The following is an 11,901-nucleotide window of genomic DNA, read 5'->3' on the forward strand; positions in this document are numbered from 1 at the left end:
TCACCATTTAGGTCCGCCCATTGTTTGGACGATCCATAAAGGGCTATCAGTTCCCGGGTAGGAAGTCTACCCGGTAGTTGATTCACAATCATCAAAATTTCTTTATCAAAGGGAGATAGGGACTCCCAAAATCGATGGTCAAGAGAAGTAGGTTTCTCAGTCCAATGGAAAGGGAATTTTGTGGTCCCAATGGCGTTATAAAACAAATCTCGGTCGTCCGGCTCGACAAACACTTTGAAGAAGTAATCTTTAAAGTTCTTATAAGAAGTTGTGAATGCGGCAAAACGCACATTTCCCGGACGACTGGACAACGATAACCAACCGACAGGAGTACTCAGGTAGGTAGTATAATAATATAAAAAAGACTCAGGAGTAGGCGTAAGGCCAAATATTTGACAAATAACTCGAAAGGCTTGTAAAATTGCCCACAATTGGGGTGCAACTGGGTCGGTGCAACATTGAGAATCCGAAGGACACTCATAGTGAAATCGTCAAAGGGGAAACTTATGTGCTAGTGGGAAAAGAAAGTACTATATACAAAGAAAAAATCATGAGGAGCATTCTCCCGACCGTGACATACGCGGTCGGTCACACCACATATATCAACAGCCAGTGCCTCGATCGGGCAGTCCGGTGTTAGAAAATTTTTATGGGCAGAAAGAAATTCGTCTAAATCATCGGAGGACTTTATTTTACTAGGGATTTGGAGGACGGACGGATCGACCCAATCATAACTGGGGTCGTCCGACGAATGGCTCGCACTGCCAGATGCAGTACGAGTCAAAGACGAATCAACAACATTAGAAGACTCTGCAGAAGAAGGCATGGCTAACCTTAAACGGCGAAACAAACACTGGCAGTAGACTCGGCACCGGGCAATCGGAGCAAATAGCAAGAGATTCAGAGAGTGAAGGAAGTTGGAAACCTTCGAATGTTCAAATGAAACGCTATTTATAGGCTAGGAGGTGAGAGACAAAAACCTCAGCATTCGTCCAGCACCGTTAGATCAAAACCAATCCAACGGTCCAACACACTCGGCACATGAAACGGCTCAAAATCCTCACCGTTAAATTCATCTGGATGGGACAGCGCCCCCCAAACGGCAACTCTGTCATGCGTCACATCTCTGCCACGCATTTAATGGTGCCAGCTATCGAGCACTACCTCGAAAATCCCATGCATCTCATACGACTCTTCGACCATCCATATCCTCGAGCCTGGGGGCAAGTGTACCGGTCGGCACCGGACGACCAAGAGGTTCTCATTGAAATAACTTAATTAAGTACAGAACGTTGTCACACGTGGAGTAAAAGAGCAGTTACAACAACCGTTGATTAAGTCAAAGCACGTTCTCTAGATTACTTCCCTGATTTTCAGGAAGCCACCAGGCACGACCTAGGGACCACTAAGTATGTCCCTAGCGAACAACAAACGATTACTCGACCCACATGGCCAAAGCCCAAGTCAACCTACTAAAGAGACTTGAGAAAGGGAAAAAAATGTACGTTTTTCATATCTCAGAGAATTCTCACTAAGCACCATGGCTGACTTGAGCGTCGGAGTGCAATCGCAGGTACTCCTACTGGCCGACCGAGGTACACGAAGAGAGAAGGAGACTTGAAGAATAGAACATCCAGGAGCGAAACCAGCATCGAGTATCTACGTGGATCAACATTACTCAGTCCCCCAATATCCATAAGTTAAAAAAACAACTTTTGCTTAAGTGTCAAACCATCTCACAGTAATCTGCATTCTTAGATGCATTCCTATCCTCTATTTTTCCAATCTCCGATTTTAGGTTCCCTAAACGTCACAAGCCAAAATTTTCGGCTAATTTTTTACTCTCATTCTCTATTAATTTTTCCTAAATCTACAACGTTTTCCTTATGCCTGAGATATACGTTTCGATTTTCCGACTTAAAGTCAAGACATTCAAGTTCCAAGAGTGTAAATACACATCCATATGATTTTACAATTTTAAAATTGTCAAGTTCCGTAATTGAATTTTTTTTATTTTTTTTTAAACTAAATCATCCAGAAGTATTTATATCAGCTAATCTTCCAGAAGTATATTACAGTTTTCAAGGTCCAACTTTTTGGAGGGAAAAACAACATGGAGTTTTAGAATTATAAAATCATTCGAATCAGAAATATACTTTTGAAACTACCAAATCCTAGAATTGCTTTTTTGCTGACAGTAGTTCCAGAATCACGTAAGTATCAGTTCCAGATGTCAAACGGTAATTAAAAGGAAAAGAAACCGTTGAAATGTATCAAAAGCAAAAATGGGGATTTGGAGAAAACTTATCTCAAAATGCAGAGGTTTGAATCTCTTGTTACAACATAGTTACTGTAACAGTGCCCACCATTTAGGCCCGTCCTTTGGGATATCAACCCACCACTAATTTAACTTCCTGTACCCCATAAAAATCTGGGGGCAACTGCTTCCTGAACCCCACTTTTTTCTTCCTGCTCCCCCACACTCTTACACTAAGACAAAATTTACCCTTATTAATTTTTAAAATTTCAAAATTATCCTTAACCTAATAAAACCCTAAAAACTGGAAATGGATGTCGTTTTACGTGCAGGCAACGTCGTCTTCCTTGGATTGTTGATAGCAGCGACGCAACACTTTCAAAGCTCATTCTCCTTCCAAATCTTACACATCTCTCTTGTGATTTAAAGTGTTGTTCATAGAGGTAAGCAAAGTTTCATTTGTTTCGAATTTTCACATTTGTTTTTGTCATGGATTCTTGTTTCCGTAAAGCTTTTTTCACATTCCGAATCACAGAATCCGGTAGAATTTGGAATTTGTGGATTCGGTAGTGTTCCGGATTTATGGATCCAGTAATATATTCTGGATTCATGAATCTGAAATTAATTACATTGTGTTTTCCGAATGAGGGGTGTTTCGAAAGTGTAACTTTTTGCCCATGCAATTTAAACTAAGTAAAAATAATAGAGGAATAGGAGCCAGAAGTCTAATGGTTTTCCTACTTCAATAACCATCTACGAATTAAAGCTTTTGCTACATAAATCATAAAGTATAAACACTACCGAATCCACAAATCCAGAATACTATCAGATCAACAAATCCAGAACACTAAATCCTAAACACTACCAGGATCCACAAATTCAAAATTCTACCAAATTCTGTTATTCAAGATTCTGTTATTCAGAATGTGAAAAAAGGTTTATGGAAACAAGAATCCATGACAAAAACAAATGTGAAAATTCGAAATACATGAAACTTTGTTTATCTTTATGAACAACACTCTAAATCACAAAAGATGGGTAAGATTTGGAATGACAAAAACAAATGTGAAAATTCGAAATACATGAAATTTTGTTTATCTTTATGAACAACACTCTAAATCACAAAAGAGATGTGTAAGATTTGGAAAGAGAATGACCTTTGAAAGTGTTGCGCCGCTGATATCAACAATCCAAGCAAGACGACACTACCTACACGCACAAACGGCACCCATTTCCAGTTTTTAGGGTTTTATTAGATTAAGGGTAATTTTGGAATTTTAAAAATTAATAAAGGTAATTTTGTCTTTGCATAAGAGTGTGGGGGTGCAGGAAGAAAAAAGTGGGGGTGCAGATAGAAACTGCCAAATCTGGGACACTTCCCATCCATTCTGACATGTACTACTCAGAATATACATTCTGAAAAAACAATTCCTGAATAGATGAGAGGTGCTTCAAATAATTTATGGGGGAGAAAGAAACACTCCAACCCACTATCAAACTATATCCAAACACCTCGTTTTTATATTACATATACCACGTCTAAAACACGATAAATTCCTGTACATATTTCATCTGCCACTACAACTATATAACCTAACTAAAATCCGTAAAATTTCCACCATAGAAACCAGAAGATGAGGCTTTGAATCAGCTACTATCATGCATCGACACGCAGCATAACATAACACTCCAGCCTCGATATTCTTAAACGGCAAACTAGACTCGGAATCTGTAATGTCCCCGAAAAACCAAGCTTTCTCGAAACCTGTTCAATTATCATCGGCATCACAATTGGAAAATCTTTACACAGAAAAATTATACTACTCACCAAATACAACTGGAGAATGTTATCCCAGAGGTTCAAATCAAATTGGCACAGGCGAGTGAGAGCATAGCTTTTCCATAAGTTATACACCGTATCGTCTCAGGGCATTGCTTAAGCTTGGCATCACATTATATGCTTGATATGATCTTCTGAGTTCAATAATGGAACCGACCTGGATCAACAAAACCAAGGACTATTCAGTAAATCTGTACAACAGACTAGGAAGTTGAATAAAGCTTTCAGTGGTTTATGTACTACGTTTGAAGAAATACTACTTTAAATTTCAATACTGTAATATAAGTATGACATTTGAACCAAATCCATTATCTTCTTGTACAATGAATAGTGTTCGACTAAGTTCCCGTATGCGCAATATAAATGATTCAAATTTTTTTTTGGATGATGAAAATATTAGAAAGGATAAATTATTATTATCCCCTTATACGCAATATATACGAGTGACATGCACGGTTCTAACTTAACATGCCAATTTTGTGCTCCCATATTGGAGTTACATAAAAAGCAAGTCGAGCCAGGGAAGTTCAGCTGGCACGAATTTCTTGCCTGATAATGTGGTATTACCAATGATTTTGCATGCGGAGTACAATATCAAGAATCTTCCGTGCACTTACAATGATTAGAACTGATGTAAAACCAATAGCAAACCCAGCATTGATACGCCGCAGATAGTGGTCAAGAACACTTGATGTAGTGGCCAGAACACTTAACAGTAGCCCCCCTACAAATTTTCCACAAGGTAATGAATTAACAGTAAGTAGAAAATATTAGGTTCGATAAAGAAATAAAAAATGACTCTAAAATTGCAGCCATTAACCAGTAGCATACCCCAAAATCGTGTGGATGCCTGAACCTTGGTGAGGTATTCTATGGTAGCCTTCCCAGGCTTTATGTTTGGTATTCTCGCACCCATCTTATTTAAATAATCCGCAATTTCCTTCGGCATGTTAGCCTGTGCACAGTCCACATGTAAGACCATTTACAAAATATACACAAGTCATTCCGATATTTTAACGTAGTATGATGGAAAACTTTTAATGAGCAACAATTCAACAGATTTACAGTATATGAATTTCAATGGTGTTGAAAACAATCAGACTGAGCAGCTCAGAATCAGATAATTGTGTAAATTAGTATGGAACAGCTTTGACACTGTTTCTCTTGTTCCATTCAAAATTATCAATTGAAAAATAACTCAGCCTTAAATTTATTCATCCACTATTTTTTCACAGATTCTTGTAAAGTAAATCTAACAGCTTATATCAAAATGAAACTCAAAATACAAATTAGAAACTATTTACGTCAAATAGAATATACAATAATATAGTAACAGTAAAGAGAAACTTACAATGTCAAAAATATTGAACAGGAAGACAAAAAAAGCATATATGGAATAGTAAACCCAGGGCTCAGCACCGACAGAAGTTTCAGGGTTCAATATTTCCTTGACATGCTCCCAAAAAGGTGACCCTAGCAGACTGCCAATAATACCAATTTAGAAGTAAATAAAAAAGGACTTGCTAGACAGCACATGTTGACAAGAACCAGGCAAATGTGCTACCTAGCAAACAGAGAAAAGAGCATGAAAACTAATGCATTAACATCGTATCAGAAATTTAGAGACAAATTTACCAGCCAATTCTTAAATACCAATTGAATATTGAAAAAGAGTGTATACAAACCTTGAAAGAATACTTGGAAGTGCCAAGAGATAAGAGGTGGTAAGAATAGGTTGCATCCCTGCTGGATTAATATTGAAAGGAATATAGGGCTCCACTTCAGTAATGGGTGATTGCTCTCTGTTTCAAATTGAATGAAAGTATCAATTGTCAACAGCATCAGTATACTCAAAATTATCATTTAATTCCATCAAGACATATAAAGTAGAAATTATCTGGATGAGAACAAAAATAATAAGGGTAATAAAGTCCAATAAACATATAAGCTAAGTCCAATATAAGTTAATATTCAAGGCAGAGGTAGAGCATAGGACAGTCAAATGTACTGTTTTCTCAACCAGTGGCACAAACAACTTTCCTAAAAAATCCATAATGGAAAATGTCAATTACTGTGATTTACACATGAGATCAAAACTCTAGTAGTATCCAGATTTTCAAAGGGAACAAGGTTCAAATGGCCGAACAAAGACAATGTCATTTACCTTGCAGCAGAAGCAAGTTTAAAACCGTAGTATTGCAGCTTTACTTTCCTGCAACCTTCTGTTACTACAACTGCCCACATAGTGACAACGGTGAAGATACCCAATACTGCAAGCACATATGGCCACCAGCTCACAGCACTCACTGCAATATTAATAAATACAAATCACTAAAATTACAAATGATTCCATCATATAAATATAATAATACTGCTTTAGTTATTTTCACCTTATTAAATTTGAATAACATTCTTGTGGTATTTTTTTAAAAGCAGTAATATTCATTCTATATAATGCTCGTAAAAGCAAAACTAATTGCAACTTTAAGTTATTCTATATTTCAACTGCTAACTTGCTCATTGATATGCTAATCAAATCAGTTGGCAATGTAAAGGATCCTCCTGAAACTATCTGCTCCTTATCTTATGGTCATCCTTTTGTTTTATTGTTGGGCATGCATAAGCATGTCGGGGATATATTCATTATCTTCAAATAAAATTAAATGAATATGCGTTTCAAGAAAATAAAGTGTGTTTGGTTCAGCATATTTTAGAAAAATAATTGCTTATCTTTTTCTGCTTCCTGAGAAAGCTTTTAAAAAATAATGGATTATTTACATTGAGAAAACATTTTTAACTTTTAATTGCAAGACTGACACCTTATTTTCTTCTCGTGTACAGTTTTCCAAAAAATTTATGTAAGAAACAGTGGAAACAACTTATTTTCAAGCTTCATGTGCAAACTCATGAAAATGCAAAACAAAATAAAACCAATGTAACAAACGTTTTAGTAATTAAAGTTAAAAACAAGAAAATAAAAAACATTTCTCAAACATAACAGTGCCTAATCCCTTTAAACAATTGTTGCCAATAATGCTGTTAGTCATAACTTTAGTAGAGTCGGAAAACCCTTCCTTGATATCAAACATGTTACTTTAATACGTCGAGATAAGCTTGAGAATGAAGAACACAGGGACATGAGGTAAAATTTCAAAAGCCTTCATTCACATCCAGACATGTACCTGAAAGCTGAGTAAGCATTTTGTATAATGTCTCCATATACCCCGTAAGTATTCCCACACATATGATTAGAGACGAGCCTTGACCTGAAGAAGGTATTATTAGATGCAGCAGATTGAACAATAACACAAACATTCAACTTCTGGTGAGTCTTTCAAATCACATAACTTTAAGCATAGGTAAGAATCAACATCCTGGCCCTTTTCTAGTCTGGCGAAGAGATAACAATGAAGTCAACAATATCAGCAAAAACAAAATTGACAAATTAATTATGATTCTTGTGTTCTTTCCAACAGTTCTACAAGTTTTGGATAAAAACTGACTTTAAAAATGTCATTTGTAAATATAATTAAATAAAAACTTCAAAGTAGGAAGTGGGTGAAAGATGCTGATCTAAGCCAACAATTTGGAAAGACAATTTTCTCCTTCCAAGCAATTATATAAAACAAAATACTAGGCTTTCAAAGAAGCGGTATTGTATTCCAAGTGAAAGAATCTTCCCTCAATTGCAAAGTAGATTACATACTTACAAAATTACTATCTGAGTAGCATGACAAATTCAATGAAAAGAATGGCATATGGTGTTGCAAAAAGCAAATAACTATCTTTTTATTAAAAATAAAGTTATATTAGCATATGCTTGCAGGTTACCATCTACACCTGGAAAAATGATGCAAAACAGTCTGATGATGTGAATAATTCTAGTATGCATGCAAAAGAAATTTGAAACACAACTCCAAAATAGAAGATAGAACCTTTCCAAGAAATTGCAAAGTAGAATAGGAAAGCGGACAAAATCAAAGCAGTAAAATGTCATTCATTGTCATCTTTTATGGTTCAAAATTACATACGATGCCTAACTAATATATAAGACAAGTCAATTGAGGATCATCCACTTGATTACTTGCATAGTCCTTACAAATAAAAAGTTGATATTCATCCATAACATTTCCCACCACATGCTCTGGTTATCATTTAAATTTTAATTTCCACAACTCCAATCAAAGGTGGTAAAGTAATAGTTTTGCAGTAAGAAAAATACCAAATCCAGATTCTGATATAGTATCACATATCCATGTAATAGTCATTGCACCACAAACCAATAAAACTGATGTCACCATTACATGTTTGACCCTGCAAAAGTAGCAAATATTTTAACAAACAAATTTATCTAAAATGTAAACAAAGAAGATATGCTCCACCATATCTATGAATCGGTAGAATTATGATAACAACAAGAGAATGAAAACCATATTATAAAGCATAAAACAAGTTTTAGAATAGAAATTTCTTAATGTGCTTATAAAAAAAAGTGATTTCATAATGCTAACTTATGAAGGCCAATTGCACTTCTGTGTCCGTCAATGATTAAGATTATCTACGTCTAAAGACATCAGTTGGAATTACAATATATGAAAAATCATCTAAGTAACCCACCCATACTCATGAGTCATGATATCAACTTGCGAAAAAACATTGGTAGTTCAATTATTTGTTGGATTATTAAAATCTTGGAGGCAAAAAATTCTATGCAGATTACCTATAACTGGCAGCATAAATTGAATATGGAAGTGAGTAGCAAGAAACTATTAAAGCTTCCAAAATTGCAAAGCCGAATGACATCCACCATCTGAAATGTTCGGAACAAATGAACAATTAATTAGTTGAAATTCCTTAAATCACATATCAGATAACGGGAAATGGAAAAACAATGTGTAGCTAGAAATTAGTCCACTGCTCAAGATGGATAAAGAGACCCACATATAACTCTTAATCTTTTCCTGCCCATCCAGACCTTCTTTTCGAAGCTTTACTAGGGAGGGGACAACATGACAGAGTACCTGCACAAGAATATCTTGTACAAACTCATTTCATAAAAGGCAAAAACACCAAAAAAAATCAACAATACACAAACAAAAGGGGTATCTGGTTTTGAACCTCAGTGTTCTTGTGTCTTTACTTTACAATCAAGTACTTCACAGTAAAAGTAATAAGAAAACCAATCCTTCTTTCAAAAGACTTATTTCCTTACAAAATCTAAAGTACAGAGAGCAACTTTTCCAAACATCTACTTTGTTTTAAAGTAGGAACACTACTGGTTCCATATATATCACAAACTTTAAAGGCACACTGGCAATTTGGCAAAAGATCAAAGAAATAAAACCATATATAATTGAAGGTAGTTGAACATCCTTTGACCTTCAATGTGACAAAAAGTAAACTTTTGCAACAAAGTCTAACAAACTCAAAAAACAAAGGGGAAATACCTGCATAATAATGGACGCTATTATCTGAGGACTAATACCAAGCTGGAAAATAGACAGTTTGAGCTCAGCAGAGAAGTCACCAAGTTCATCTGCCAGAAGCTACATGAATGACCGTTCACATGTATAAACTCAGAAAAATATTCAAGCAAAAAATTGCTCTAGCAAATATTGGACTGTTGACCCAATTCATTAATCCAACTGTTAATATATTATCTTAGGATTTAATTAAATTCAACTATTAGATATCATATCTTATTTTAAGACTTTCATATATCTTATCATGGATTGAGATAAATTCAAAATGTAGATATCTTATCTTGGGATATTTATATATATTTCATGCACAACTACAATCAATTTTAAAATTAAATTATCATCCTTCGAAAAAAAAAACACCAAATGGTCCAATTTTCTTTATCACTTCACACTCACAAGCTACCCTGAGCTAACACTCAAATTGAGATCAAATATGTCAAATTTGAGTTTTAGGGCCATTAGCAAATTAACCCAAACATTTCTCCTCATTTTCTTTTCTTAAATTCAACTATAGTCCCTTTACATTCACATAAACTTCAAATCCAATCACCATTTACCAATGAAAATCAAAAAGGGGTCTTATGTTGTAAGAACTACAAAGTTAAACTCAATCTCCACGTGTGAGCAACAAACTAAAGCAGCAAACGATGCAATAGAATGCAACTTACCAACAGATGATCCTGACACAAAGCTCAAGTAGTCTTCCGGTATCAACCTTCTGTCAAACCCAGGAAGAGGAATAAAATAACCAACGCGACTAATCACAATCAGCACCGCCGTCACGAACAACCTCCTCCTAATCTCGCTCTTGAAAAACGATTCAGCCGCACCGTTTATCACGGAACCCAACCGGACAAAGTCTAGAAACCTGTTTCTGAACATTACAGGTTTCAATTGCAGGGTCACCGAGTCATCAGCCCCCGGAGACAACGCAACTGCCGCTTCCCCTCCGTGAGTCCCGGGAACAACCTCCTCGTTCGGAAGCTCATTCTTCGGAGCCTCGACGCGTGCATAATCACTCCGGAGCCGGTCGGAGAAGTTAGCAGAAAGAGACAGGTTCCGCGAAGGAGAAATCCTTGTGCTGAATGCGGGGATTGTGAAAATCGAAACCCTAGTACCAATTCCGTTGATGCATTTTACGTATCTTCTTTCTGCGAGGTGGAAGAGGTTTTAAAGCAGACTGCATAATTAGCGTTGAAGAAGAGGCTACATACAGTGCTTTATATAAATAGCTTCTCTCTTTTTTTTCAGCGTTGACAGAGGGAAACTTACCTCTGGAAGCGTTGTGTTTCGTTTGGAAGGAGTGTGGGTGGAAGTGATTACGGGAGAAACGCGTTGCTTCCATGGTTGGAGTTGGAAGAGTAGGAGTGAGTGTGGAAGAGGGGTTTTTGTGGTTTAAAGTTAGACAATTAAACCCTCACCCATGACCTAGATCCTCTGCTTCGCGAACTACAGTAAGACTATATCTAAGGATGTTTTCATTGGACGGTGACAAAATGCGTGGGCATTAGGATCAAATCACGTATGATTAAACAATTTCATATTTCTTTTATGAAATTAAAATATTAAATAAATTTAGCTAATATTTTTAATTCGTGTAAAATATATTACTTTTCTTTATTTACTTAAACATTGGATTAAACATTTAAAGATATAAAATTCAATTTTTCATAAATAAAATTTCTCAACATGTATCAAACTTGTAAATTTAACTATTGAAATTAGAAGGGAAATGAACAATTTAAAAACAGAAAAAAAAAAGTAAATAATAAGAATATAGAGATGTAACACTAAAGAAAGATAAATAATGAAAGGAGCACTTACTCTTTAAATTGGTATCTTGGTAAATTTAACTTCCTTTTGTATCTTCCCAAGAATAACTTCTTCGTCTCTGTTTTCCAACAATAACTCCTTAAATTTTCTATGATTACGTCAAGTTCAAAGTTCTATCCTTCTCCTGCTGTATAATAATATCTCTTGATCAACTTAAATATTTTTTTCTTTTAATCAACGATCATAATTTTTTTTTCTAAAAACAATAGTCTTTGTGTCAATAAGTATAAATTTTTTAACCCAGATCATTTAAAATACTTAAAGGCATATCCATTTTCTAAATTTTTACTTTAATTATAAATAACTATCAATTCATAATCACCAAGCAAAATATAACAAATTTCTAATACATTTCAAAGAGAGAATGTGACAACAAAGTATGTGGATAACGTCCTTCTTGGATATAGTAAGTGAGACAAGTTATTTTTGTTTTAACCATACACAACAACAAATTGTTTAATAAATTTTATTTATTTTGATGAATTTGT

General features: G+C 35.3%; 1 protein-coding gene across 5 annotated transcripts; it reads right to left on the reverse strand.

The window, feature by feature from the left end:
- Nucleotides 1-3,609: 3,609 nt before the first annotated feature.
- On the reverse strand, nt 3,610-11,005 carry SCY2 (SecY protein transport family protein). 5 transcript variants are annotated; one of them, XR_011081617.2, is made up of 14 exons: nt 10,853-11,005; nt 10,249-10,731; nt 9,545-9,633; nt 9,039-9,118; nt 8,818-8,907; nt 8,320-8,411; nt 7,280-7,363; nt 6,262-6,403; nt 5,783-5,899; nt 5,449-5,578; nt 4,929-5,052; nt 4,715-4,821; nt 4,086-4,254; nt 3,610-4,022 (listed from the first exon to the last, which is right to left on the reverse strand). XR_011081617.2 is itself a non-coding variant. In XM_068616803.2 (13 exons), exons 1-13 carry the CDS (start codon nt 10,923-10,925, stop codon nt 4,165-4,167), a joined length of 1,701 nt encoding a protein of 566 aa, XP_068472904.1. In that variant the 5' UTR covers nt 10,926-11,004; the 3' UTR covers nt 3,610-4,164. The 5 variants fall into 5 exon arrangements, 2 of the variants coding, with proteins under 2 accessions (XP_068472904.1, XP_090159179.1); XR_016521331.1 differs by lacking the exon at nt 9,545-9,633 and having other exon boundaries at nt 10,853-10,963; XM_068616803.2 differs by having other exon boundaries at nt 3,610-4,254; nt 10,853-11,004.
- Between the last annotated feature and the right edge of the window lie 896 nt (nt 11,006-11,901).

This window comes from Phaseolus vulgaris, chromosome 1 (genome assembly GCF_051622355.1).
Source record: "Phaseolus vulgaris cultivar YP4 chromosome 1, ASM5162235v1, whole genome shotgun sequence".
Taxonomy (NCBI): Eukaryota; Viridiplantae; Streptophyta; class Magnoliopsida; order Fabales; family Fabaceae; genus Phaseolus; species Phaseolus vulgaris.